Source organism: Platalea leucorodia (genome assembly GCF_965183815.1).
Source record: "Platalea leucorodia genome assembly, chromosome: 7".
NCBI lineage: Eukaryota > Metazoa > Chordata > Aves > Pelecaniformes > Threskiornithidae > Platalea > Platalea leucorodia.
Window position 1 is genome coordinate 8,589,087 of NC_138829.1, and position 27,496 is coordinate 8,616,582.

At 39.5% G+C, this 27,496-nt stretch overlaps 1 protein-coding gene across 2 annotated transcripts; it reads right to left on the reverse strand.

Moving 5' to 3' along the window:
* Positions 1–5,204: 5,204 nt before the first annotated feature.
* SGPP1 (sphingosine-1-phosphate phosphatase 1) lies at positions 5,205–26,831 on the reverse strand. Of its 2 annotated transcripts, XR_014228826.1 has the most exons (4): positions 25,994–26,831; positions 13,720–13,809; positions 8,339–12,395; positions 5,205–5,282 (listed from the first exon to the last, which is right to left on the reverse strand). XR_014228826.1 is itself a non-coding variant. In XM_082317968.1 (3 exons), exons 1-3 carry the CDS (start codon positions 26,609–26,611, stop codon positions 11,844–11,846), a joined length of 1,260 nt encoding a protein of 419 aa, XP_082174094.1. In that variant the 5' UTR covers positions 26,612–26,831; the 3' UTR covers positions 6,285–11,843. The 2 variants fall into 2 exon arrangements, 1 of the variants encoding a protein (XP_082174094.1); XM_082317968.1 differs by lacking the exon at positions 5,205–5,282 and having other exon boundaries at positions 6,285–12,395.
* Positions 26,832–27,496: the final 665 nt, after the last annotated feature.

Here is a 27,496-nt window from a genome sequence, read left to right on the forward strand (position 1 = left end):
GCAGATTCCTGCAGCTGAAGTAGTAGAAAGTAACGTGATTTGCTGGAGAAAGAGGGGTTTATTTCGAACATCTTTAAAAGCTACAGCTCATGGGATTGTTTCACTTTTCAGTTCTCATCTGTTTGTTGAGGGGGGAGAGTTGGCAAACTTCTCTCCATCACTTTTTGCAATTCTACCTGCAGAACTTGACACAAAATGTAGAAATGAGGCAAATTTATTACGACTGATGATTATCAAATTCCTGGATTTACTGAAGGTATGCTAATGCTTAATTGCCACTTAGTGCTGAATAAGCACTTAATAAACCAAAATCAAAGGTTGATTAAATTATATACTCTAATTACGTAGTACAATAAAAGGATGTTTTGATTGCAAAGTCAAGTTGTTGGATAAGGACACCACTTTTTAGAGGTCAGCTCAGAGTTCACAGCTTCTGACTTCAGAGAACCTAAGCTAACTTTCCGCATCCTGCGGTAAAAGAGCTGTGTCTGTCATCTCTCGGCTGCAGGAATTCTTAATTTTAATAACGCTACTGTTGCTAACAGTGCTCGCAATTTCTCATGACTTGCACAGGGTACCAGTTTGAGATTTTATATTTGATCCTGTTGAATGCAGAAAATTAGGCTATGAACTGTGGGCTCCTCCTCATCCTCCCCAGCTGTTCTCTGTAACTATCCCTAAAAGGCCAAGTGGATGTTCCAGGCATAGTTCAGGTAGGGAAAACAGACTGCAGACAAGTATTTCTGTTCTGGTTGTCCTCTCTTTCTGAACATCCGTGCTAGGGGTGTACGTGTTGAGATTTGGTTTTTTTATTGGCAATTTTGTTAGTGGCAAGAATTCCTTACTCCTCCTTGAAGCAGAAAGACCAAACTGGATGCTACAGCAGGAGCCTTCCATCTGAGTGGTAGCGGAGGGCACCCAACGTGCACCAGGGAGGGTTCATCTAACAGCGTTCTCAGTTCTTTTTGTATTTATTTATACAGAGACTAAACAAGGTGGACTACCTTGAGCCTTACCCTTCTTCCTGGCTTTTCCCAAGAACCTCGGTATTAAGCCAACACACTCATGTGTGAGGTTCCCAAATATGGCACAGACGTGCATTATGAGGCAGCTCAAGTCTGCTACCTATTGACTTAGGGGAGGCAATTTCTTAAGAGCATAGATTTATTTGTCAGATTCCATATGCTGTGCACTTTTTTGTTGGAGGGTACCATCTTTATCTTTGCTTCAAAGTCTGGTTTTTAACTCCAACTGAAATTGGTTGACACCAAGATCAATTACAGAAGACTAGCACCCCGCCTCCCCAAAAGTCCAAGCTCAGGAGAGAGAGAAGCACTAGGCCATCAGACCAGATACACATTTCAGAACTGCTGTATCATAGATACACTGTTTGCATAACTACTGAAGTGTCTTGCCTATAAATGTTATATAAGTATAAATTTTGGACTAGACAGTTATTTGCATTGACAAGAAAGAAATCTCAGCAACCAGATATTTAAAAATATTTTTAAAAAATTTAAAAAACCCAGATATTTAAAATATATTTAAAAAATATTTAAAGATATTAACATGCCTCTAAGTGAAGAGAGCCAAACCTGACCATAAGAATTTATTTTTCTTTCAACTATGTATTAGTGAGGTTAGTCAGCCTGAAGTCTAGACACAATACCAATTCTGTCACAAGGCCAATGCATCAGGAAAGCACAGAACTGCTGCTGCAAGGCAAGCACAATGCAGTGCTAATTAGCATTGGTGGGAAATCAGTCTGAATGCTAAACTGGTTGACTTTGTGCTTTTACCACTGTCTTAAAGATGTTGGCAACTTTTACTCCTTCAAACCTTATTAAAAAAAAATAACAGAGACAGCATTATGTCCTATAAATATCAGCCCAGAAAAAATATTCTAACTCTTAAAGCAGCAAGTGTCAATTTGAGTAATAGCTTTAATTAATTTATAGTTCCAGCATCTGCAACTGATCCACTGTAGTCCACAGCAATAACCGCTAAGCAATTAGTAGCCATTCCAGCACAAATAATGCTGTAAACAGTGAGTCACCAAAAATGAATTATTGAAGTACAGGCTGTGTACAGTGGAAGCACAGGTAACAGCCTCTCTAAATTTCCAGTTTAAAAATCTTTGCAGGTTAGTAGAAATCTGGGTCATCATGTTCTGAAATTTAATCATTCTGTACGAGGCAAACATGATTACATCCCTTTGCTTAACAGCGTGAGATTAGCAATTGCAAAGTAATTCTTCATAACAGGCATTTTTTTGGCAATCTTCCCAAGGCAGTTGTGGACTTGATTAGGTACCAGGACGGATTCTCTACAGCAGGAATTATCCAAATATGGCTACTGGCATACCAGAAGAGATGATCAAACGTGATGGATTAAATAATTCAGGAGAATTTTTTGTCTTTAACTGACATGGAAGCAGAATGTACTTTCTGCTTATGCTTGCTAAGCTATCATGTCAAATTAGCCTTATACATTTAACAACTTTTAGAAAACAAACTTTGGGGGGTTTTGTGTTTGTTTAAGATTCTGAGAAGCTTAACTGCTGAATCCATCTAGACTCCAATCTGAGACTACCTGGAATCAAACTGCATTAGAATTAGTACAGGCAATGGACTGTTCTCTAGCTACCGTAACGGATGACCACAACTCCAAGCCAAAATAGCTCCCCACTCTCCAACTTCGGGAGACTCTAACTAGTTCCTTTTTGAATATTAAGTATATCCAGACACAACTGCATACCAGCTAGGGAAAAAAAAAAAAAAAAAAAAGAAAAAACCCAGGAATTTTAAGTTATTAAAAGACTATAAAGATGGAATTTTGTTCCTAACCCCAATGATGTTCTGAAAAGGGCAAAGGATTTACAGCTCATGCCTTGTTTACAACGCTTAATTTCTTCCTCAGCCTACTACTTCCCAACACCTGTGTTAATCCCTTATGTCCTCCCCTTACCCATTCCCACCCTTTTCTCCTCCGTATGCCAACATCTTACCTCTGCCACACACAGGTTCCTCCCCCCCCTTTCTTTTTACAGTGCTCTAGTGACATACTTTTTTGCCGTTTCTCCTCATCTACAGTCTTACTCCGCACATGTCAGACCAGCCACAGTGCGTAACACAGAATGGAGATACCCAGCTACGCAGAGGATGACCGCATGAAGGAAACCAGTTTGGCACATGAACGCTCTCCGTTGTGAGCTGAAGGACCCTTGTGCTGTGGCGTATCGCCGAGCATGAGGTACAGCTGTAAAGCTTGGTAGGATGCTGGTGTTTGGAGCTACTTGAAGGGAAAAAGCGAGAGTAGCCACTTGTACGGAGTCGGGAAATCATTGGTTTCCCACCCAGGAAAGGCTGATCAGAATCTCATTGTAGGTAATTTCACCTATTGCAGACTTGCTGTTTTCTATCACTAATTTGTAGGGTTTTCTAGAATAGAACAAATGCTTTAGTTCTGTTGAACTAATGAGTTTAGGATAGTACCCGCAGAAATTAGATGCTCTTGTCAAGTTTGCTGTTCACTGAAATTCAGTGAACAGCATAAAGTGAACAGCATAAAGGAAGTTTGCTACTTTCCTCCTGAGATTAAGAAAACAAGTTCAGCTCCGCTACAAATTGCTGGAATGTACATGCACGGGGGGGGGAGCAGAACAAACCCCACAGATTCTTAGCAGATTTAGAATCCTTCCTCATACCCAAAAGATTTATTATGTAGCTAAAAAAAAAAATATTTCTCTTCAGTATGTGATCCATGCTCAATAGTTGTGGGGACAGTAGAAGAAAGTATTAGTCCCAGAAGGCGGAGGGAGGGTCAGAACATTAGCGGTAAGTGAAAGCAGGCATACCAGCCATACTTCACAAGGGCTGCTATAGACTGTACCAAAACCACACAATCTGTAAACCAAGTATTTGCCACGCCATCCGGAAAAGTTATAGCACATAGTCAGAATATGTCACTTGTATAAAGCCAGAGCATTCAGTTAATAATAACGGGTGTAATAAATATTTGACAATTAAAAGAGCAATAAGAAAATCCTTCAGAAAAACAAGTGTCTCTACATCCAATTCTTCTTCCCAGACTAAGGTTAAAGCACAGAGAAGGCACTACTACAAAAGGTAAAATGGAGGAAGGGACAATTCCCAGTGCACTTGCTTTTAAATACAAGACACTTTCTCCAAAGTAATTAGCAAGCAAAAAGTCAAATCAAATTAGGCAGTCTATGTGCAAATCATGTCTGAACTGATGTCAAAAGACTATAAAAGATGATTTGTACCTATAAAGGTTTATGCAATTCGCCTGTATCTGGTCCACTCTTGTGATCCAAGTCTCACAGGAGGAGCAACAAACACAATATGTAATTGAGGAAGATCCAAATCTCAGGTCTACAGGGATTTAGTTATCAGTTCAGTAATATTTGGCAAGAATAGGCTGATCAAAAGAGTTACAGTTACGCCTTTCTGGTTTCAGTTCATGGCGTAATCTAGAACTGCCATGAGTCTACCAATTAAGCTCCATCAGCTCTTTAAGCAGAGAAGGAACACTTACTCCAAATCCCTTCAAAATTATTTTATTTAGAATGAGGAAATAGAAAGACCAAGCACTCATGAGTCATTTTATCAAGCAAGGGACCAGAGCTTTGCTTTGGTAACAAGTTAAGTCCTTATAATTAACCTTTGTTTCCCCAGCAAAGACCATAAACAGTTACAAACATCAGTGGAAAGACAAATTAAAATCTTGCCATGGAAGAGGTGTGATTTGGTTACATTTGTTGAGGTTTTCATCATGTACTTTCTTTCGGAGTTTATCCTTTTGGGGGGTTCTTTAAGTGGTTTTGGTTTGTTTTTTTTTTTTTGTTTTGTTTTGTTTTTTTGTCTCAGCATCTTTAAAATTATCTTGAAGAACAAACTAATAACCAACAGATCATACGTTTCTGTGGTCCTTGGAATTAACATCCTGGTTATCTACATTTTTGACAACTCTTACAGAGGACAAAAAAAAAAATCACAGCAGTCTCTGCAAGTTGTAGATTTGCGTAGCATAAAAGGATGAGTTCTTACCTTATATGTAAAAGTAGAATCTTGTGCACTAGTTCCACATAAATCCTTCCAGTTAGCAAAACAAGGAGGAACACTGTACAGTGCCCAATAAATGGGTTTGAAATAGCGTAACAGCTTCCTTTTAAGGGGCAGTTCCCACCTCTTCTAGTGTGTTCTGCAATTCTGTTCAGACATTACTTAACTGCTCAAACTTCCTCACTGGGCATTGTACAACTGTAGGAAGAGAGGAAGCAAGAGTTATGCTGACTAATATTTTTTTGCTGCACTTCTCCAAGTAACCTAAGGCTACTTCAAGTTAATACAAATATATAAATGAACTAATTCTTTCTCATGCTTGTATATTACATAGCAGTTAAAGCATCTTGGGACCATGGCAAAACAAAATTCACAGCATTTGAAATGAATAGTATTCTGCAACTAGTCTGGTTTACTAAGGAAGCAACACTCATGCAAATATACTGCCTCCATGCATTCCATGAAAATCTGTAGATATTCAATAGTCTGGGAAACCACCCACAGTTGGCCAGTTTTCAAAACAGATTTGGGAGGTGAGCAGAAGTTACTGGAAGGTGACCCAGCAGGATACAAACTCTCACGGTTGCTTTCTACGAGGATTCTGATTTCAAATAAGGACTGAGTATCTCATTAAACTAACCCTGCAGCGTAAGTCAATGCAGTCATCAGATATCCACTGGAAACCCAAACTTCAGTAGTTCCAGAACCTGCGAGAACTATTCGTTCTTCCCCACAACAGGCATTCTGCTAGAAAGCAAGTTCCTTGTCAGTTAAAATAAAAGCATGCTTCCATATTGATTTATCAGCATGCAGCAAGTGATAAAAGCTATAGAAAGATAAAACTTAAATCTTTGTATACAGGTTGATCAATAGCTTGTTTTATTATTTGGTATATGACACTAAACAGTCCAGATTTTAAGGCAGTGGAAAAAGAACAACCTCATTTCAGTATTTCTTCATTCTTTTTCCTAAACTTTTACATCTAAAGCCCACACCTGAAAAGACAATATTGTTCTAACAATTATTGCTATATGATAATATGAATGTAAGTTTTCTTGTGATCAGTGTTTTACGCTGGTGGTATGTGTCCAACTACGTGTCCCTCAGCACTGGAAGGAATAAAGACCACAGAACACATTTGAATCCAACAGTAGTTTATTACCCACTCATTGCAGATGAAGTTAGACACTTCAGTAACCAGTCAATATGAGTTTAAATATTAGTTGACAACTGCAGAAAGTGTACAATGAGTACAAAATCAGTAACGATAATGTAACAAAAAGTTCCAATGTATTAATTTTTAAAACATCAGTTGTACACTATTATACAGCAACCATTGTATGATTCTCAACTAACTCAGGGCTTGCATTTGAAAATATTTTTTTTTTTTTAAATAAAGTTCTCCAAGAGGTTGAGAGACTGGGGGTTACAACTGCATTATGTCCTGAAATACTACTAACATACAGCCTTACCTTATACAGACAAAGCTGTTTTATATTTTATGAACACTTGCTTTTATCAGGGAATGCAGTAACAAGAAAAATCTATACATAAAAAATTAAAATCCAACACACAATATATTATATCTATATTGTACTACAGATTTCATATAAATCAAGTATAGGCCAAATTTTGGCATAATTTTTAAGTGCATTAAGTTTAATACAAAATCCCCCTCAGACTTTGCTCTTACTGTTCAGGTTACTAGCTCCTGAACTGATCCTTTTCAGTTATGATACTTTAGACATCTAGAATTGTCTTAATATCGCATTTCCATTTCAGGAATATCACCCTTGTCTTACATTACACCTTCTAACAAAAATAAAGTTGTGGGAAAACCTTAGCGACTAATTTAGTCAAAGTTTAGTGACTAATAAAATTCTCCAACTTGATAGGACTTTTTATTTACATTTACTGGTCAACATCTTTAGGGTAGTATTCTCCTATGTACCCTTCTCTTCTTTGATCCTACAGGAACAGTTACTAATTAGACACTGCAAGCACATATTGCTTTGCTTCGTTTTGCTAAGTGGACTCTTACCAACACGCAAATTATTTCTGGCGCAGAACAGAGTGCAAAGAAATTTTTCTAATGCATAGTTAAATTTGCTTCAACTCCAGCATGTGATAGTCGCTTTTTAGAGAACACCTAAAGAGCTATATCCTCTCTGCCACATGATATCTCATTTTGTTTCCAAATTATTATTCAACGAGACTTCCTCCCACAAAAAAGTCAAAAGTTTCCTCAAAGTCATTTGTAGAATATAGCAGTAAATTGCATAACCTAGAAACATTCTACATTAGATCAGAAAAACACCCAAGAATCAATTACAGTGAGTCACGATACCCCAGGAAATCAATTCTCCTGTCATCATTTTATCTACTGACATTATTCTGGGATCTCGTCATTCAGCACAATTATGGTACAGAGGGGAAAGCATCAATTAAGTCTTGCAAATGTACAGCCAGTTCCAGCTCCTAAGAAACAGCTTCCAAGTTAAGCCCTTTTAAAGTCTTGTAAAAACTGGGCTAAGTATGATTTTAACAAGAACAATCTTTCAGACCTCAAAAGCAAGGATATTACATGTACGCCTTAGAAGGTAAGTCACTTCACACACACTGGTGCCTGTACGCATGTCAGAGCATGGACACGACCTTCAGGGTTCACTCTCAATGTAATGTGGAAGGAACTAGGTGCAGAACTCCCAGTAAAGTTAACAGGAGTTAGACATCAATGCCCCTTCATACCATTGAACTATTAAATATCTTATGTATTGTTGAGTGAAAAATCTCAGTTTTGTATTGAGAAAGCAAATACAGAAATAGAAACAACTTTTAGCACAACAGATGTATTTACTTACAGCATGCAAGGTTTGTTTTTATGTATTTGAGCAGCTAACAGCCACTAACAGCCCTTAAGTATTTACAAGTTCAAAGTTACAATCTTCACATGAGTAGCAATTGCTTACAAAACGTTCAGGACACTCCCCGGGAAATAGGCAAGAAACGGAGTAAAAAATACTGGAAGCAGTAATAAAAAATAGTAGCAAAGGAAAATATAATAGCTTTTAAAATCCAGACAATTTAACACTGTTCTGGTAAAAAAAAAAAAAAAGAGCCACATATCAAATTTAGAGATGCCATTTTAAAAGAAATGCATCTTTCTGATTTTTTCAGGAGAAAAGCTGTACATAAGCTTAAAAAATTTCCAAGTAAATAAACAAAATACAACTCCCTCTGGCTTGCCAATTTACCTTAAAATAGCTTCACCTCCTCCTTCCTGCCCCCAAATTTGCAAGGCAAGTGGTAAGGCAAATGTGACCAGAGACTGAAGAGCTTCACAGGTGATCACACAGGAGAAAGAGGCTTCAACCCCAGTTCATGGTATGGGAAGAAAAAGTAATAGCTTTTTTATGAACATGAAACAATTTTCAAAATAATAGATTCTAAACCTTACCCAAGATGCAATGCATACGTTAGTTCTCACTGAGGGCCAGGTCAGAAAAAATCCTGCTCCTACGTTTAAGACTAATTTGAGTCTCTTCAGCCTCTTGGAAAACAGAATTTTGTGCCAAATTACACTCTATGTGACTGTTAGTTTTAGGTTTTATTTCTTACAGTAATCAAATAAGACAAATTTAACTCGTAGCTTTTTGGAATAACTGTGTATTTGTATCTGCTTCTATACAGTAGTAGTATTTCTCTCCTTAGGACTATGCAACCTAGAACCGAGGAAGTTCACTAGGAGTGACATATATGTTTTTTTACCACTTCATGAAAGGTTTCAAGCGTATTGTCCTTCTGAAAAGACATTTAACTACCTTTTAAAGCTATGTTAAATTTATTTATAAATAATTTGGTACCAGCTGATGCTCATACTAGAAACATTTTTCATGTTCAACTCTAGGAATAGCTTAGGGCAAAGAAAGTGCTCCAGTTTTACCTGCTGTTTTGTTATGCCTGATTTGAAGGAATCTTAACTTATTATTAAACACAAATATACTAAAATACAAATATTTAAGTTGGCTTTTTAAATTTTTGCATTTCTGTGATTCTTTATTCTGTAACAGTATTCATATTGCATGATATTTTGTGCTAAACTGCCCTCTTGAGCCTAGCCCCTTATAAAACATGAAAATAGAATAGTAAAACTTTTTTCATGTAAACTTCAGTAAAGTAGTTGCAGTCTTAGAGATGGGGTTGTAAAGGTGCTGTATAAACATTCTGATATACATTTCCCGTGTACTAGACTATGTGGTACATGGAATATGACATTTTGAAGTTACCCAATGTAATGTATAAAAATATAAAATATATATTTATGAGTAACAGTAGAATAAACTACAGTGCAATTTTCCTTAGCCTGTTGAAAGCTCTACCTGCATATGATTTTTTTCACCCTTTCTAGATCTTCCACAGTAGATTTTATTTTCCATTAATAGCACAACAGAGCAAGCACAGCCGGAAAAGACAGCTTTAAGATCACTCTTACGCTGTAAGCTCGAAGTTCCTAGAATTCAACTATATACCTTAGAAAATTAGATTTGCTCACTTCTGTGCTAGAATTTAAACATTTTTTCACTATAAACTGTAAAGCTAGGATATTTAAGAAGAATATGCCCTAAATTTCAGAGAAAGTTATCCTCTTCTTTTCACCAGTCCTCAGAGTAATTAAATATAATTGGAACTACATCACGTGCTCAGGGCTCTAAGTGTAAGGCATTTTGTGTACATTCCCTCCAGGTATTTATTTGATGACTATCTTAGTGTGCAAAGTCAAACCAGTGGAAATCCCTCGCTCAAAACCTTGGAAACCGATTTACCTTTTACTGCACATTCAGCATTAAACTGCAAAGGAAGAACAGATAGAAAAATCAAATCCAGAAATATGCACTGAAACCAGCTAACCATTTTCTACTAGGTAAGGTCTTTTCAACGACAGAAGTTGTTTAACACACTACCAGTTCTGAATATATCAGTTTGAATACATTCATAGCGGTGCATTCTGAATGCACTGAAGAAATGCATCAGAAAAGTTAGCTTTTCACATCATCTAATGTCAACGTACCATAACTTTGACTGCTTTGAGGAAAGAGATATGAAGTTAATTTTGTTAATTTACATATTAACAGTTTGGAGATACGAGCTCCGGTACAAAACCACCTTCCAATTCCAAATAGTGTTTACAAAAAAAATGTAAGCTTTGTATTCTATCTAATGACTATACTTCCCAACCAAATTATGTTTTTCCTGAAAAAAAATGTACAAACTACATAAATCATGTCTGGCCAGACAATGAGACAGCTCTTGCTGCAATATGAAAGTTCCTGACATGGAAAGAACAGATTAGACAACGCATTAACATAGACAAAATGAAACACAAAAAAGAGGCACATGAAATTACAGTTGAAGGGTCATATTCTACTCATCATTGGGAAAGGGATCATGAAAAGCTGAAAAGTGCATAATAATTCAGTAAAATTTAAATATGCACAAACCGTTTATGCATTGACCATACTGTCCTGACTGCTCACAACCTGCCTATCAGAATGATTAAAAATTTGATTATATTGTCTTATAGCTATCTAAATTGGGTAAAAGTGATTATCACCTTTAAATATAGTATGTTAATGCATAAAAATACATTTTTTTTTTTTCTAGAATAAGGATTATATTTTCTAAGCAAATATCTAAAAACAATGGTCCTTCTAAATTAGTTTGGAGTAATAAATGAAGCCCATTTCTTTGCAGAATGGGTGTGTTTATTGTTTGTATGTTTAGATAATTAATTTTGAGTATCTGTCCACTGTATAAACGATCTCCAGAAAAATATATCCTCTTCCAGTAACTTGCAATACACATTAAAAATACTTACAAAAGGGATTATTGTCCATTTACAACATCTTGAGCTTAAGGACACGATTCTCGGATCATTTCATTTATGCAATTTTGATCAGGCTAAACTGAATATTCCGGTTAACTCGAACCATGCCAGCAATGTGGACAATCTAACATTTAAAAATATCTGCCTAATTATGTAGGATTCTAAATAAAATTAGGCATTTTTACATCACAGTATATATGGCATTTCTTAATTTAGCAACAGAAAGGCACAGTTATTAAACCATAAAATACAGTACCTGAATCATGTATACTCTAGTGATAGCTACCAATGCCAATCCAGACATCTTACTCTGCACAAGGGGCTAAAGAAAAAGGCTTCGTTGTTTTTTTTTTTTTTTTAGAAAAAAAATCAACCTCATTACAAGTTTGGTCCATTAGAAACGCCTATTAGCTGAAACATATTGAAGCAGGACTTCAGGAAAGAATAGCGGAAAGCAAATTTAGCAGTCTATGGTCCAACAGCTTGAATAAATTACTATGAAATGGGAAACAGATTATGAATGGAGCTTTCTGATTAGCTATCAGACATACCTATTAAAATGTCAATGTATAGAGGTACAGTATGACAGACTTTCCAGATACATTCATTGCATCACACACACAGACTTTGTTACAGCAATAAGTCTAGACATAGCATTTATAGAGTTCAGCACTTCTTGTGGATGATATTTGACTTCTGGCCCCATACCATACCCAAAGATGTGCAAAGTTCTTTAAATGCTTTGCCTGCTATGTATTGCTGTTAAAGTGAAGACCCTGCTAAAGCCAAGCTCACTGGCCTTCCCTTAGCAAACTAGTGCACCTCCTCAAAAAGCACCTAGCTCTGTTCTCCCTATTTAAAGTGATAAAACTGCATCAAGAAAGACCAATAAAATGGAAGAGGCAAGGAACGATAAACATGAGGGAGAACCCAACCATTCCATATGTAATATAGCGATAGGGGAGCTCAACTTCCATGCGTTGTCTTGCTTTCCGTACATCGTCATGTGGTATGCGAAATATTTTACATGCCAGTGGAATAGTGGCTTTTTTCATCGCTACTTTTGTTAACAACAGAACTATTACTCCAATCAACAACCGCAATATGGCTTTTCCAAACACAGTCACAGTGAGAGCGGAAAGAGATAAAGGTAACGTATCGGGAGGAGGATCTAGCTGTAGACCCATTATGTGGTTAACGTGAGAGCCACAGGCTACTCCAGCACCACAGCCCAGTATCTGAGCTGTGTCTCCTCGCGATGTGCTCCAGGTGTCTAGAGTAAAAGAGAAGATGCCCAGGGCTAAATGGAGACTGATGATAATTAAAGGTGCATATTTGTAAGTTAAGTTGAAGTTATCAATCAGGTCCACAACTGGATGGAAGACAACCAAGATGAGAATAGCATACAGAAATCCCGCAATAACATCCTGTTGAAGAGAGAGAGAAAGATATGGTTTCAGTGTAACAACTATTTTAAAAATAATTTAAGTTACATTAGCATGGAGACAAGCCTAGTTGCTCTGTTGCTAAAAGCAACTTGGGGATTCCCATCTTTTCTCATTTGCTGTACAAGATTAAATCTTTTTTTATGTTACAGATAAGGTAAGGAATTGCATTTGATCACCTATTAATAGGACATCTGCATCATGATCAGATCATGAATGAAGCTATGATCAAACGACCCATGATCAAATGAAGTTGTAGACCTACCTGTCTGCTGGCTACAATGGTCCTTGCCCAGGACTGGGGCATTCCAGCCTACAGTCAGCACAAGACTAGCCCAACTAAGTAATGTTTGCTGGAACAGCTCAACACTGGATCCAAGCGCCTGGGTGCCAGCACAGAGGCACGCCGGCAGCAACAGCGGGTAAGGCAGTTGAGGACCACTGCAGCTAAGCATTAGAGAAGCTTAGACTTTCCACTCCAGCTTCAGAATTAACAGTACTGCAAGAATGGAGAACTGTTTCCAACTACTAAAGGAGAGGAAGAGGTAACTTCTGTGGCTTCATACTTGGTTTTCAGTTTTATTGTTGCTTTTAAAATGTCTTTTCTTAATTAAAAGGTTACTCTAGTTGTTTTTATGTTTATCATTACATTTCAGTTACCATCGATTATTCACTCAGTTGTGCAGAAGTATCTGCAACTTTAGTCACCTTTAGTTGTTAAGAAGGAATTTGTTGAAAGCTTTTTAGAAATCCAAGCACTAGAAACTGAATCACCTTCATTCACATGCTTATCAACTTCTCCATGTAAGCCAGGAGGCGGGACTTTTGTCAGCAGTATTTGTATTACTCCATCTTCAATGAATCATTTTTATTCACTTCCACTAGTTAAATGCTTGATAAAAGCTAATACAATTGACTGATATCAAAGTCATACTTGCTTATTTCAGAAGCAGTAGCTGACATGGAACCCGAGTGGACATTAACAGTCACCATCTCATTCCGCAAAATTATTTCTACTCTATAGAGGAAAAGTTAGTCTATGCTTTAGTGCAGTCAGCAATTTCTGCACTAAAACTGCTATTAAACATCAGCTAAGTCTCAACTGTGGACTGAGTTTATGAAAGAAGAATATAAATTAACAGAAGTTTGACATCCACTTTCAGCTATTGTATCCATTTCTCTGCTGAAGAAATATAAGTATTCTGTTCCTATATGGTAGGACATTCTAAAAAAAAAATTATATACAATTACCGCCCTGTAAAAACTTAAACATTAAAATAAAAAGTTTAGCAGATTATTTTCTTACCAAAATTGAATGCATTCCCATATAAATTCGACTACAGCAAACCAAAGAACACCAGCAGAATGCAAGGATCAGTCCAAACATAAGGGGATACTGGTAGGGAAAAAAATGGAGAGATTGTATTAGAATTTGGAAAGAAAAAATTAAAAAAAAAAAGTCACTCTAAGAATGCTAGAATTCCAATTAATGCATCTTATGCTTACCCTTTTCCTTGCCCTAGCCTACCCAAGCCTATTAGACCACCTCAAGTAAGTCCACTTTCCATAAAGTCAAAACATTGCTAAGTAACTTTTTCAGCTTTTTCCTTGTCCTCTTCCTTTGCATTCAGGATACATCATTTCAGGGTGTTGGTCATATCTTTCCAGACAAAGCACGAAGAAGTTAATAGATCTTTGTAGCAGTTAGATGTGCCATGTTACGATATCCTAAATTGGCAATATGGGCAGAGACAAGCCTTGTGTTATAAACTGTGGAATGGTTTTACACTGGGTGAAGCAGCTACATAATACACTAGTATTATACTAGTATTGTTAACAATTATCCAGGCAGAATTTAGTAGCTTCACCTTTCTCCTGAAAAGGAAGAACTCATAATAATTTACAAATAAACTCAATTCCCTACACACTCTTTTAGAGTTTCTGCAATCCTTGACTCAGTCGCTGAGCATCAGTATCAAACTCCTAGAATAGTAATCTTTTTTGTTCTCCAGAAACCCCTATACATTTCCTACTCCAATCCACATTTATTAAACAAAAAACATCAAATGATTATTTCCAATTATTTCCGTCTTCTGGTAGAAGATTTTTTATTAATAAGGACTGTTTACCAGGAACAAACAAAATACTTTGTTTTAGTAAGCACATATCAACATGTGTAGAAACTTAATATTTTAGCTTTTTTAGGTTTTGGATAAAAGTATGCTAATTCACATCTTACAGCACAGTAAGAAATACTTTCCCCACTACCATATTGCAAAACGTTGTACAAGACAGGATAGAGCTTCCTTTTTTCAGTGAAAAAGAATTATTAGTTCTATAAAAGAAGCAGTCACAAGACAAAATGGCATGTTTCCAAAATTGCTTCACTTCCTACATGAAAGCAATAATAAACATTTTCAATATAAACAGGCAGTCTAGATGTACTTGAATCTCAGAATACAAACTAAGAATAAAAGTTGTATGTCCTCTCTGAAGGCCGCTTAACAGATTGACAAGCTTCTAAATCAGTCTTTCAATGAAAGGTTTGAGAAAAGATTATCAGTCTTCTGCATTATTCCAACATTCTTTGAATTCTCAGCTCCAGGACCATGTTAACATGACAAACCTAACAAAATTTTCTCAAACCAACAGAAAATCGGGAAGCTTACGTTTTACATAAGAAACAGATTTCACATTAAAATAAATTCTAAATGCCCAGCTCACAGTTGTGTTACATCTAGTTTAAACTCTAATTCCTGTAGCAACTTTTGTCTTTGTTTCTACCACCTTCATCTACAAATTGTACCTAAACAAAATTATGTACTTAATGATTCATTTCTAACTGAAATGATGAAGGAACAAATTCAGTTTCCTGCCTTTCAAAATTATGCTAATACTGGGCAATACACTGGTAGCTAGGTCGTGCTCAGGACATGATTGCAGAATTATCAGATGCCCACATTGTTATAGCAGCCACAAAAGTAATCCTCGCACCCTGTGCTGCACGCCACCAGAATACACAAGTGTAGCCCCATCACTCACCCCCATTACGCCTCTGCCATCATTTCCTTTGATCTCAGGGCAGAAGTAATGCTGCCTGCACCAGAAGACACGCAAGCCACGCAGTCTCCCTGCTGAGTGCTGCTCCACTCTTCCCCCAGAAGTCTACCAAAGCAGAGATGCTGTATATACAGGGATAGGCATACCCTATATCCTCTGAAGTAGAGAGGAGCTTCTAGCACCTCTTTACACGCTCCGCAAGAAGAAAGCCTGGGAAGACAGACTTCTTGTTTGTCAGAGACTAGCAAGGGAAGATTTACTACCTCCAGAAGCAATGCGAACCTCTTGACCAGAAAATTCAATGGCATCACAATTACTTGGTGGTAGAATGAGCTTGCATGTGTTCATGCACGTGTCAAAAGTTTCAAACAGTTTTGCCCATCACTTGATACCCTATGTCCGTTCTTGTTTCCTGGCATACATCTTTTGTGCTTTCAGGCTCCAAACAGGGGTAAGGCTTTTCTTTATTAAAGATTTTTCCTGCGTTTCTGAAATACCTGACAGAAACAGAAGCTGGAGCTTTAGCAGGAAGACCAATGATGTTCCAGGCTCAGCAGGCTACAGCAGCTAAAGGATACTGTGCGTAAGAAGCTGGGATTGTGGGAGAGAAGAGGTTAGAGCAGCTAAACAGCAAGACCCTAAGAATAAGGAATATGAAGGAAAAAGTGTATGTGAGGAGTCTTGTTTTAAGAGTCCTGGGCAGGTTGTTGTAAACAGCAGGGAGCGTAGGATAAATGCTGGAAATGAAAAGAAATGCTTGCTCTTAGTGAGGAACTCTCAAGGCAGGGGTGTTTGGGGAAGAAAAACTTTGTCACAAACTCCAACTTTGAAGAAGATTTTGGAGATATTTTGCTCTGTCATATCTCACTCTAATTCTGTTTTTAATAATATTGAGAATAGATACGCATTAAAACATCTGAAAAACTGACTAGTTTCGTTCCTCTGTAGCAAAGCATGTTTCCAAGAGCTCAAACACTTCCCTATTGTGACCCCAGTAAAAAGCCAATGATACATTTAACCCCGATTCATATATTCTTAAGTAACAAAGAATTTTTAACTTAAACCTAGACAAATTATTCTTACTGAAACAGCTTTAGCATGACCTATCCACAAATGTGTCTGCAGTATTAGGCACATGCTGATTTATGGTATCTTTAATGCATTATAGTAGTAATCACAGAAGTCCTAAACGCAGTTTCTTCCCACCCAAGAGAGCTTATTCACTACACTATACATAGCTGTACTGCATCCAGTCCACTATAAAAAAGCTGAAGATTGAAACAATTAAAAGAATTTCCTCCGGAATAATATTCCACACTACACCAGTTAAGTCAATTTTTGTGATTAGTTCCCAGACAAAGCATTCTCCTCTATGCTGCCACCTTTATGTAACCAGCACGCTTGGACAACTGTCAGTTTATCTAAACTGATAGTTCTTTTACTGACTGACAAGGACGCTTCAAACGTAAAGACACCTTTATGTTTAAGGTACAGAAATAAATTTGACTTAAAGAAGGTTTTAACCTTCGTCTGTCCTGGTTTCTTCCAATATTATATCCACACCTCCCTGCATTGCCCACATAACCAATCTGATGTTCTTCCCTCAAGCCCAGAACCCACCTGCGGCGCAGCATAAAGCTGTACGTACCCTTAGGGGCTCCACAGCTCACTGGCCTCCTTACACACTAGCAGAAATCAAGCAGAACCACCCCCCTACTTCAACACAAATAACCCACAATACCCTGCCTCCTCCTTGGCCTGTTTTCACTCATCCCTTTGAAAAGCAGCCACTGGGTTCAAGAATTCCTAGAACACCAAACTGGTAGCACCTGCTTAAAATCTGCCCTGAGGTGATAAGGCAACCACATATTTCGTCCTCACATGTAGGGATAAGTGTACAAGGTGACTAAAGGAGAATATAAACACTCCCACGCACCTTGTAGCTCAGCAAGACGACTGCTCAGCAGCATGCCGAGTCATAACACCAACAGGGGACATCACCTTGATCCTTATAAAAAAGCTGATGCCATAAATTTACTTCCAAATCATTGAAAATAATGCAATATTGAGGTACTAGCAAGCATTTTCTGAATGTTGCTTCATCTAGAAAATGACTGCCTGTACATATTTTGCATATATGCATTGGTTATATCACGGTTATAAGTATCTGTAACCTCCCGCTGCCTAGGCATATGAAATCCCCTAAAATACAAAAACATCTTCTATTAGCGTACTGCCTTAAGAGTATTAACATTTCTTATCAGCCCTGCTTTACAATAAAGAGTAGATTTCACAAAGCTTCTCTCCCAATCACAAATGAATCTTCAAAGGAAAAAAAAAAAACAAAACAAACAGCTTTAATATGTTTTCTGCTTAAAAGAGGCACATTTTATGAAAGATTAATGCGAAAACTTTCATATAAACTAATCTCAAGCGTTCATGGAAGAAAGCCATAAGCACTCATTTTTTGGATGTTTGCTTGGGTTTCTTATTTTGGAAAACGCTGCATTCACAAATTTGAAAATTAGCAGTTCCCGGTTACCTTTGAGTTATACAACTATACAGAAAAGATCTAAAAGTTTACATAGACACCCTGACAGTCTTTACTTAAATGAAAGATATTAAAGCAAGACTGCTGAATTCCAGGAATTTTAGTCCCATGGTTCCTCGCATGCCAAATCAGACCTAGAGGCACAACGGACAAAAGATCACAAGTTCACTTCTACCCTCTTCCCCAATTCATTGCTAAAAAACAGGTTTAATTCTCTCAGCTTGTTCCTCTGATAACAGAATTGACATATCTTCATTCTTGACCATACTCAGAGTCAGATATTCAGGAACAGCCCATTTTAGAGACAAACATCTCAAACCCTGCCTCCACGCCCTCAGTTAAGACGATCCTATGTATATCCTCAAAAACACATTATGCCTCCATAGCTACCATGCCACCTCAACAACTGAGTATGGGGAGTATTTATTGAACTGCATACGGCTTTCTTTTTTCTAAATTAAAAAAAAAAAACAACCTTGCAATTTGAAAATCGTAACCTTATACAAAAATAAAGACACTTGCTTAGTACTCAATCTGAACTTCAAAATCACATGTTGACTCAAAACCAACATTAACCTGGCATTTTTCTCCTTGAGAAAAGTACCCCACCTTCCATATTAGATCAAATCACTGATATCCAGCTTGCACAAATATTTTTCTGAAGGCCAGAATAAAACTTCGATAATATGCATAAGCATGTAGTACACATACAGTATTAGAAGGTGAAGTGGAGGCAGATGGAATTGACAGCAAGGCAGAGACTGGAGATAGAGACAAATGCAACATATAGATTAAAAAAAGAGACCTTTGTTGATATTTTGGCTTTTAAATGTTTGAATGAACATTTCTTTGAAGGCCTCATATCCATTAAGAAAAGTGTCCCAGTCTTGATGTATATGACTAAGGGACAGATCACCAAGCATATTTAAAAAAAAAAAAAAAATAAAGGGGAGGATAAAAAAGGTTAATTGATTTCTTAAATTCACATATTAACTTAAAGAAAAAGCTAGGAATAAAGCTGATTGAGTAGACTACTCATCTTCTCTCAGGCCTCAATTTTGTTCCCATATACAGAATCTTGTTTTAATCAATTAAACTGAATTAAATTGGTAATATTTGGAAAGTAGCAGTGAAACTACTCCTAGTAAGTCCTTGAGAATTTTATGCCCTACATTTTTAATGGGAAATTCCCATTTTATTCAATTACATCCTCCGAAATGGGCTTGCAAGCTTCTGACTGGATCACATAGAAAACGCTTCCCTCAAGTGCCTATCCTCCTCCCTCCCCTTAATCTGACTTTTTGCCAAGAGTCTTAATAACATAACCATTGTTTAAAAATGCTCATAAGGAAACAATCTGTCCTAAAAGCTTTGACCTAGGTCAGAAGATTCCTTCTTTCATAATGGAACATTCTTAAAACACACTCTAGACACTCATTTCTTTACTTTTTAAAAGCACATTCTACACTGGGGAAATTTCCAGCATCCACAAAGGGTTCCAAACTAATTTTCTAATATTTTCAGTGTTCTACAGTATTACTCAATGATCTTTTTTTAATCATATGATAACTCAGAAGTTCAGCTTGAGTTTGAGACAATTACTTTGGGCCAGAGTTCACTGAAAGGATCCAAGCAGCACTTGCAGCATCTACATTTAATAAGATATTTGGGCTATGTATTGGCCACAGTCATATGAAAAGCTGTACTCAATGTTTACAGGAATGACTCTGAGACACTGGTTGGCCAGATGAGTACAGAAAGCACAGCATATAAATGATTTTTCTGGAAGGAGCAGAAGAAAAGGGAGAAGACGATAGTTAAAAAGGAAAGACCACTTATGAGTCATTTTAGGAAAAATAAACAGACAAAAACTGTCTTTTCAAAAGAGGCCAAGTGGTAAATAACACTGGTTAAGCTACATTTATCAATTATCTCCTTCTTTCTTCCACTGACCAACCTTAACATCAAAAAGCATAAGAACCCCTTCTTTAAATGCCAAGATAAAGATTTCAGTGCCAGTCCTGCAGGGAGTTAAAAGGCTTAATTTTCTGCTACACATCATCTGAAAAGAAAGAGTTACAAGAGGAATTAGAGCCTGTTACTTCTTCTCCTTGCAGTCATTAAAAGTAAAAAAAAATCCCTCCCTGAACACACCCAGCAAGAATCACTTACAGCTTACTATGCTTATGCCCCAACACTTAAAAAATAGTTTTTCTGCCAACTGAAGTTTTCTCAGGTTTAATCAACACACCCTATTTGAAAGTATGAAGAGTGCTTTACATGTGTACAGTCCATTAAGAAAAAAAAAAATTACTTGAGAAGTAAAGTATTTCCTTTGAATCCTTTCTTCATCAAAAACTCTGCATCTAACCTTACGGCATTTGCTTTTACATATTCCCCCCAAGATCCTTTACATTAAAGATTTGCTTACACAAAACTGAAAAATATATTTAATGCCAATCAGCACAGTTTAATAGGACAGGCTGCTGCATACCTCTAGCAGAGATTCCCCAACGGGATTTTTAAGAACTGGCTATGCTCTTTTCAGACTTTTAAGAGCGTCTGTACCAAACAGGCCACACAACTTTTTCCAGCTTCCTTTACAAATAAACTACAGGCATTAGTATGGCCCACAAAAGAAGACTTTACAACTCAAATACACAAGACAAGGCCAGTGGTGCTGACCCTCCAAATTCCCATCTCTCTTCCTCAGGAGCTCTTCATTGTGTGGGCAATTCTGGGTTTTCAGATCACCCCTTCAGCTACGCTTCTCATGTCAGAAAAGTTTTTGTTTGATCATTTTAAGAAACACATGTAAGAAAACCAGTTAGACAAGCACACATCTCTTTTCCTAAGTTTCTTTGCAACATTTTAGTATTTCAGCCAAAATCCATTTGGGCTTCTTTCAGAGATGAGGCATCTCTTTCTGAAAGGAGTCCGTACTCGGTCTTATACATAGACTTCGTATGTAAGAGATGGTCTCCCATGTGTAGCTTCCAGTTTTATGATTACATCAGTCTTACTGATAATGCTAGCCTTTCAACAAGGAAAGACACTTAAAACTAGGATTTGTCCACTTCCTGTAAAATTCTCACTATAGCAGTGTTGCGATTAGACTATTCATCCAACCCCAAACACCAATTATTCCCCATTCCCCGTGGGATCTGAGAGAAGTTAGCCTTTTGAAATGAAAGAGCAAGCAGATAATTCCAGATGTAATTTTTAGTAGCGGTCAATCAGAATCACAGAATAATGCAGATCTCTCTGAAATCCCAATACAGATCCTGTCAAGCTCATCTCATTGATTAGATTCATCAGCTTTGGCTGATAAAAGTAATGGTGCGGATGGAAGATTTCCAGAAGGGTGTTTGACACAGTACCACATGACATTCTTACACAATTGGTACTACGGAGAGTCAGGAGAGCACTAAGTAAATGAAAATGGAAAAATACTTCTAGGTGTATCAGTCAAATAAACCATTACAGAATAAATACACTCTACTGTGGGTTTAGCAGTGGTGCTTATTAAGGTCACCATTATCATCAGCGGTGTGGAAAGACAGTCGCTGATGAAAGGATTTGCATATAAAACACTGGCAGACAAGTACATAGGGAGGACAATGCTGTCATATTTAGTGATCTAAACTGCTTCAGAAAATAAGCCCATTCAAACAACGTTGGTTAATGTAGTTACAGAGGCCAGCTACTCATCAATCAAGGCTCTGGGCTCCTGCTGAATATCAACTTAACGAAGTTCGTTCAGTGGCCTCCAGGGAGAGTCAGCAGCTCCTGACTCAGCTCATTAATGCAGAGCTCAGGAAGGAGTGCGAACCCATCACTTCCTAATCCGGACAACGACTGCCAGCGCCAGGCTGCATCCTGAAGGAACTCTGGGAGAAAAGCGTATTTTCTGTCTCCCTGACTGACTGTTTTCTTCTTTCCCCTCTCCTCAAAATAGAAGAGCAGGGTCATGACACATTCAGGTACCGTCCCAACACAAGCACCATTTCTAATAAAATTGGTGTTGATATCTATTTGAAATCAGCAGTTCAAAGTAATCAAATAAAATGCAAAAAAGACTTTTTCCAGTAGTCTCAGCCTGAGGCTTTTGGAGATTTTGTAGATAATTAGCAGTTCACGCTATCTCGTCCTCCCCATTCAGGACACTATATAAGCCAGCCCGGCTCAAACTGTCAATATTTCAAAGAAAGCATGTTTTCCCCAATGTGATAAAAGTATACTTTTTGCTACATCATATCAAGATCTATAACCTCACTGCCTTTTAAGTGTTTGTCCTCCTCTTTCACGGTATCAGAGCTTCAAAGATGGAAAGAAAAACATCAACATCTATAACACTCCTAAATTCTCATGAGCTTTTGGCGTGAGCTTTGTATTTCAAGGTTACTGAAGTATCTCTGAAACACGTGGTTTTCCCTGCTGAGATTAAACAATATTAAATAAATCAATATATAAAGATTATGCAAGTGGAATCAAAAGTTTCAGGCAAGCTCTCATAATACAAGGATAAATAGAAAAGTTACATTCCACAATGTGCAGAACAGTTAGGTATTATGAAAATTATCTTTCCATGTAAGTTGTTTCTGTCTGAAAGCTATGATGTTTGTCACAACCATCTTTAAAATATATCATCTCTGAAAATATTTTACTTGAACAATTGCATTTATAAGCAAATATTTTTGTTTTACTGCATATAATCAAAAATCCTTTTGAATACCATGCGAAAGGAAAATAATTATAACAGGATTACCAATAGGCATTGAAAACTAGGAAAGCACAAGCTTAATTCAACAGGTTAAAAGAAAACCTACTGGAATTAAAAAAATATTTGGTTTTAAATGGACAATTTGGGCCATACCTAGAAAAATAAGAGCAGATTTGCTCTGTTCTCTATGTTGTTCAAGGGAAAGACTCAGATTGTCTTTGTTTGATAGAGAAGTATGACACAATACTAGGAAGTCATAGCCCAATGAAAGCAAACTCCAAATAAGCTATACAGTAAAGTGATTCCCTTCTCACTGGAGTAACCTCTTTTAGAGCAAGAGTGGCTTTCTGTGGTTTAGTATAAACTTCAAAGTGACAAACTCAATTAAAGTTACCTGTATTCCAGAATAAAAGTCCCTGCAGAGAGTTACAGCTGTTTGTGCTTGAATTCACTCAGCCTTGCTCCACTATGATTTTTCTGAAGAAACAACCCTAAGATGCAAACTCATCATGATCAGGGTCTGTGTAATACTTGCTTACACCGAATATATAGAAAGACTGTACCCTAACATTCGCCAACAAGTTTAAATCTAACTATCTGTATCTACTGATAAATATGGAATCATAGAATGTCCTGAGCTGGAAGGGACCCACAAAGATCATCGAGTCCAACTCCTGTCCCTGCATAGGACAACCCCAAAATTCACACCATGTGTCTTAGGGCGTTGTCCAAATGCTTCTTGAATATTGTCAGGCTTGGCGCCATGACTACGTCCCAGGGGAGCCTGTTCCAGTGCTCCACCACCCTCTGGGTGAAGAACCTTTTCCTAATGTCCAGCCTAAACCGCCTCGGCGTATCTTCCTGCCATTCCCTCGGGCCCTATCATTGGTCACCAGGGAGAAGAGATCAGCACCTGCCCCTCCTCTTCCCCTTGTGAGGAAGCTGTAGACCTCGATGAGGTCTCCCCTCAGTCTCCTCTTCTCCAGGCTGAACAGACCAAGTGACTTCAGCCGCTCCTCCCCCAGAACATATGTATAACTTGATAAATAAATCAGAGTTATTACAAGCTCCTTTATTGTTAATAGCTTTCCAAGAAGTTCTGAGGTCAGTCTTTTTTAACCCCATCTATTTTCAGAAAAGCATGATGAAAAGTTGTCATATAGTTTCTCCTCCCTTTCAACGCAAGTAAAATATGGAGCACAGCAGAAGCCTTAGATGAAAGCTTAACTCTCTTCAGAGGTGAATCAAAAGATATTCAGAATGCCATATGTTAACTTCTGATTAATATTTGGAAATAATTTTAAAGTCAGAAGGTTTGGGGTTTTTTGTGGGTTTTTTTTGTTTTGTTTTTTTAAATGAACATTTTGAAATGGTGGAAGTTGGTTTCAGAGAGGTCTGTTGTTCATACTCATTTCACAGGAAAAAGGAATTAAAATGAAGACTCAAACACTTTGCTTCCTCATTTCTTAAGTGTGGTTCTAAGTGAATAATAACAAGGCTGAATGTTTATGATTTCTTAATATGCATTCATTATAAATACGTTTAAGTCAATTAACACAGTATTTCACAGAGTGTGTTTGCAGGGTTGGCAAACCGAAGATCGAACTTGGTTCACTGGCAAAAATACCATTTCACACATTGTCAGTTTGCTGGTTCTATAAAAGCAATCAAGCTGGGTTCTCCTTTGTACTACATGACATCAGTCTGTGCAAAGCTAATCGACTGATACTACTAACTGAGGTTTCCCACATGCAAAGAAAGAGAAATCCAGTTCATTCTTCAACATCAGCCCCACACATCTAACAAGTAATAATTAAATATTCAGATTGCAGTCGGTCATTAAAAAAACCAAAAACCCAACAATTTTAAGATTAAGCATCTCAGTAACAGAACTCCAAATATTTATTTCAAACACCCACAAAACATGACGTCATCTGATGCCTGCACACCTTTAGCAGAGTGATACTTCACATTTTCCTAGCAAAGAATATGAATCCCCCAGAGCTTTCTTCTGGGCATGCTGCATCACCTTGCAGAAGTAGATACATAAACTTTGATTAGAGAGAGACCAAACACAATCACTAACCTTCAACTATTTCTTTCCTTTCAGGCACCCATACTATATGCTGAGATAATGCCACAAAGCGTCACACTATGACAACAGACAATTGTTGATTGTTAACAGCAACTGGTTCAGCCCCTGCATAAAGCTTAAAAAGAGAGTCCCCTCTACCAAGATGACATACATCTGACAAAACAGGGAGATATTACAGCAAGAATTTGTAAACATTAACAACTTAAGAGTAGACTTATTGCGTAACTTCTTGAACATTACACACAGAGCCCTCAAAACCCTACACTGAACATGTTGCCTGGGAAAACCTTCTCCCTCATTTACTACTGAAATTGGTGCAGTGATTTAGTGCTGAATACGTGTTGTGCTTTCTTTGGAGTTCTTACTGTTGCCCATACTAGTAACGGCAAGCGCCGAAGCACTTGCAGCAGAGCTTGTGTAAACCTGATGAACGGTGTTATTTCAACTTAATTTATTGACCCAAAGTGCAATAGGCAGATCTTAAGATTTTGCTGAATGAAGGTGCTGAAAAGATCAGAGTTTATCAGTTCCTGCTAATTATTAGCACATTAAGGGTTATAAAAACAGCTGAAAGGATAGGCACTCCTCAAAACAGAAATAATAATTTCTAGTTTATGGGTAATAAAACTAAAAGACAGTGTTAAAGAAAAAGCTCAAGCTACAAACTGACTCAAACTACAAAGTGACTCAAAGCAAAGAAGGATCAGCAAAAAACCCTTTAGTTACTGGCTCTCCACCAAATTCTCACTCAGTAAAACAGAATGCCTGTAAAAATATCAGATGCCCATGCAAACTTTGTGCAAAGCACTCACCCTACAAGAAACAAGTTGAAAAAAAACCTCACAAGAACAAAACACAGATTGTTAAAGCAGACTTTTAATGTGTACTTGGCTAACCATTCATAAAGTCAGCAGAACTTCCACTCAGAATTATTAGAGCAGTTCTTGTTACCTGAGTACTCGCTTGGATCACAGAAAAATAAAAAACGAAAAATAAAAAAAAGGGGGGGGGGGGGGGGGCGAGGAAGAAAGGCACGAATTTCATATGCTACCCAAACTCAGCCCCTCTCTCCCCTCAAAACAAATCAAGTCTGTCACAGCCGTCCCCCCCGGGGCCGGAAAGCAGACGAAGGACAAGGAGGGGAGCGTTACCTGCCAGCGGCCGTAGCTGAGCAGCAGGAGGGCCAGGGGGATGGCGGTGCCCGACATGGCGTGGGTGGAGGGCATGCTGTACTCGGAGTTGTAGAAGACTTCCAGCTTCACCACGGGCGGGGAGGCAGGCCGCGGCCAGCGGATGACATCCTTGGTGCACTGCCCCAGGTACATCACCCACACCCAGATGATGATGAGCCTCCGGCCCAGCCAGGCGTCCAAGTTCCAGATGCAGAAGGGGAAGAAGAGGATGTAGAAGAGCTCGTTGCCCAGCTCCGTGCCCAGGCTGAACAGATAGTAGAGGAAGCGGCTGCGGGTGGAGAACTCCTGGCTGCTGTCCTCCTCCGTGAGGGAGTTGCGGCGCGGCCTCCTCCTCCACCGCTGCGGGGGGCCCGCCCCGCCGGGCACGGTCCCGTTCCCCGCGGGATGCCCCTGCTCTCCCGCCCGCTCCGCGGCCGGGGGGCCGCCGTTAACCACCGGCCCCCGGCCCCCGGCTCGCTGCTCCGCGTCGGCCCAGCCCGAAGGCCCCTCCACCCCGCAGAGCCGCTGGAAGGCGGCTACTTTCCGCGGGTCCTGCAGGTGGGCGGCCAGCCGGGCCAGGCGCCGGCAGAGAGCCATGGCGGGAGGACGAGGCCGCCCGCGGCGGGGGGCGGGCTGAGGGCAGCGAGGCGCTGCCCGGGGCCGGCGGGCGGGGAGCTGAGGGGGCTTCGCCTGAGGGGCGGTAGAAGGGACAGGGGCTCCCGGGCGCGCCGCGGGGAGGGGAACCGTTCCCTGAGGAGAAACCCGCTGGAGGGCGAGGCGTCGCGGAGCGACGGACACCGCCCGGCTCGGGCCGCCGCCGCCCTCGCCTCAGCTCGGCGCCCCGCCGCTCCGGCCGCGCTCCGCCCGGCGCCCCGCCGCTCGCCCGCCCGCTCGCTCCCTCTCTCTCCCCGCCTCACGCGCGCGCGCGCATCCGCCACCGCCCCTCGCCGTCACCGCCCCGCCGCGCCTGCGCACGGCCCCCGCTCGCACGGGCGGGGACCTCCCGCGAAACCTCCTGGCGGCGCGGATTGGCCGCGGCTTTCTCCCGATCCCGCCCCCGCTGGCAGGAGGAGCCAATCAGGACTTGGCATTGCTGGAGGCAGCGGGCGGCGTGCCTCGGCCTCGAGCGTGAGGTGCGGAGGCGGCCGCGGGCGGCGGCGGCGGGGGGCGGCGGCCCTTGGCCTCCCCGGCGGCAGCGGGGGCCCGTCGGCCCCTTCTCGCCGGCTGCAGCCCGGTCACCGGCACGAACGGCTCCCGGCGAGCTAGTTGGTGAGCGCTGCCACCCTGGCCTCAGCCGCCATCAGCAGCCCCGAGGCCTGCGCCCGGCTGCCCCTGCCCTCCTCTGCCTCCTCCTGTGCCCGCTGCCCGGATCGACCCCAGAAGCCTAAATCTGGTGGTGTAAACATGAGAGGGAAAGCTGATTTCAAGCAGAGAGTGTGAGCGGCCTTAGCCCCAGCGGTCAGGCCAGTAAAGCAATGGAGG

What these genes read in the sequence shown, in the direction of transcription:
- SGPP1 (XM_082317968.1), bottom strand. Translation starts at nt 26,611, where the DNA reads ATGGCTCTCTGCCGGCGCCTGGCCCGGCTGGCCGCCCACCTGCAGGAC. An exon ending in TCAGCTACGGCCGCTGGCAG is followed by an intron (nt 13,810 to 25,993) that starts GTAACGCTCCCC and finishes TTTCCCTACCAG; the next exon opens with TATCCCCTTATGTTTGGACT. An exon ending in TGGGAATGCATTCAATTTTG is followed by an intron (nt 12,396 to 13,719) that starts GTAAGAAAATAA and finishes TCTCTTCAACAG; the next exon opens with GATGTTATTGCGGGATTTCT.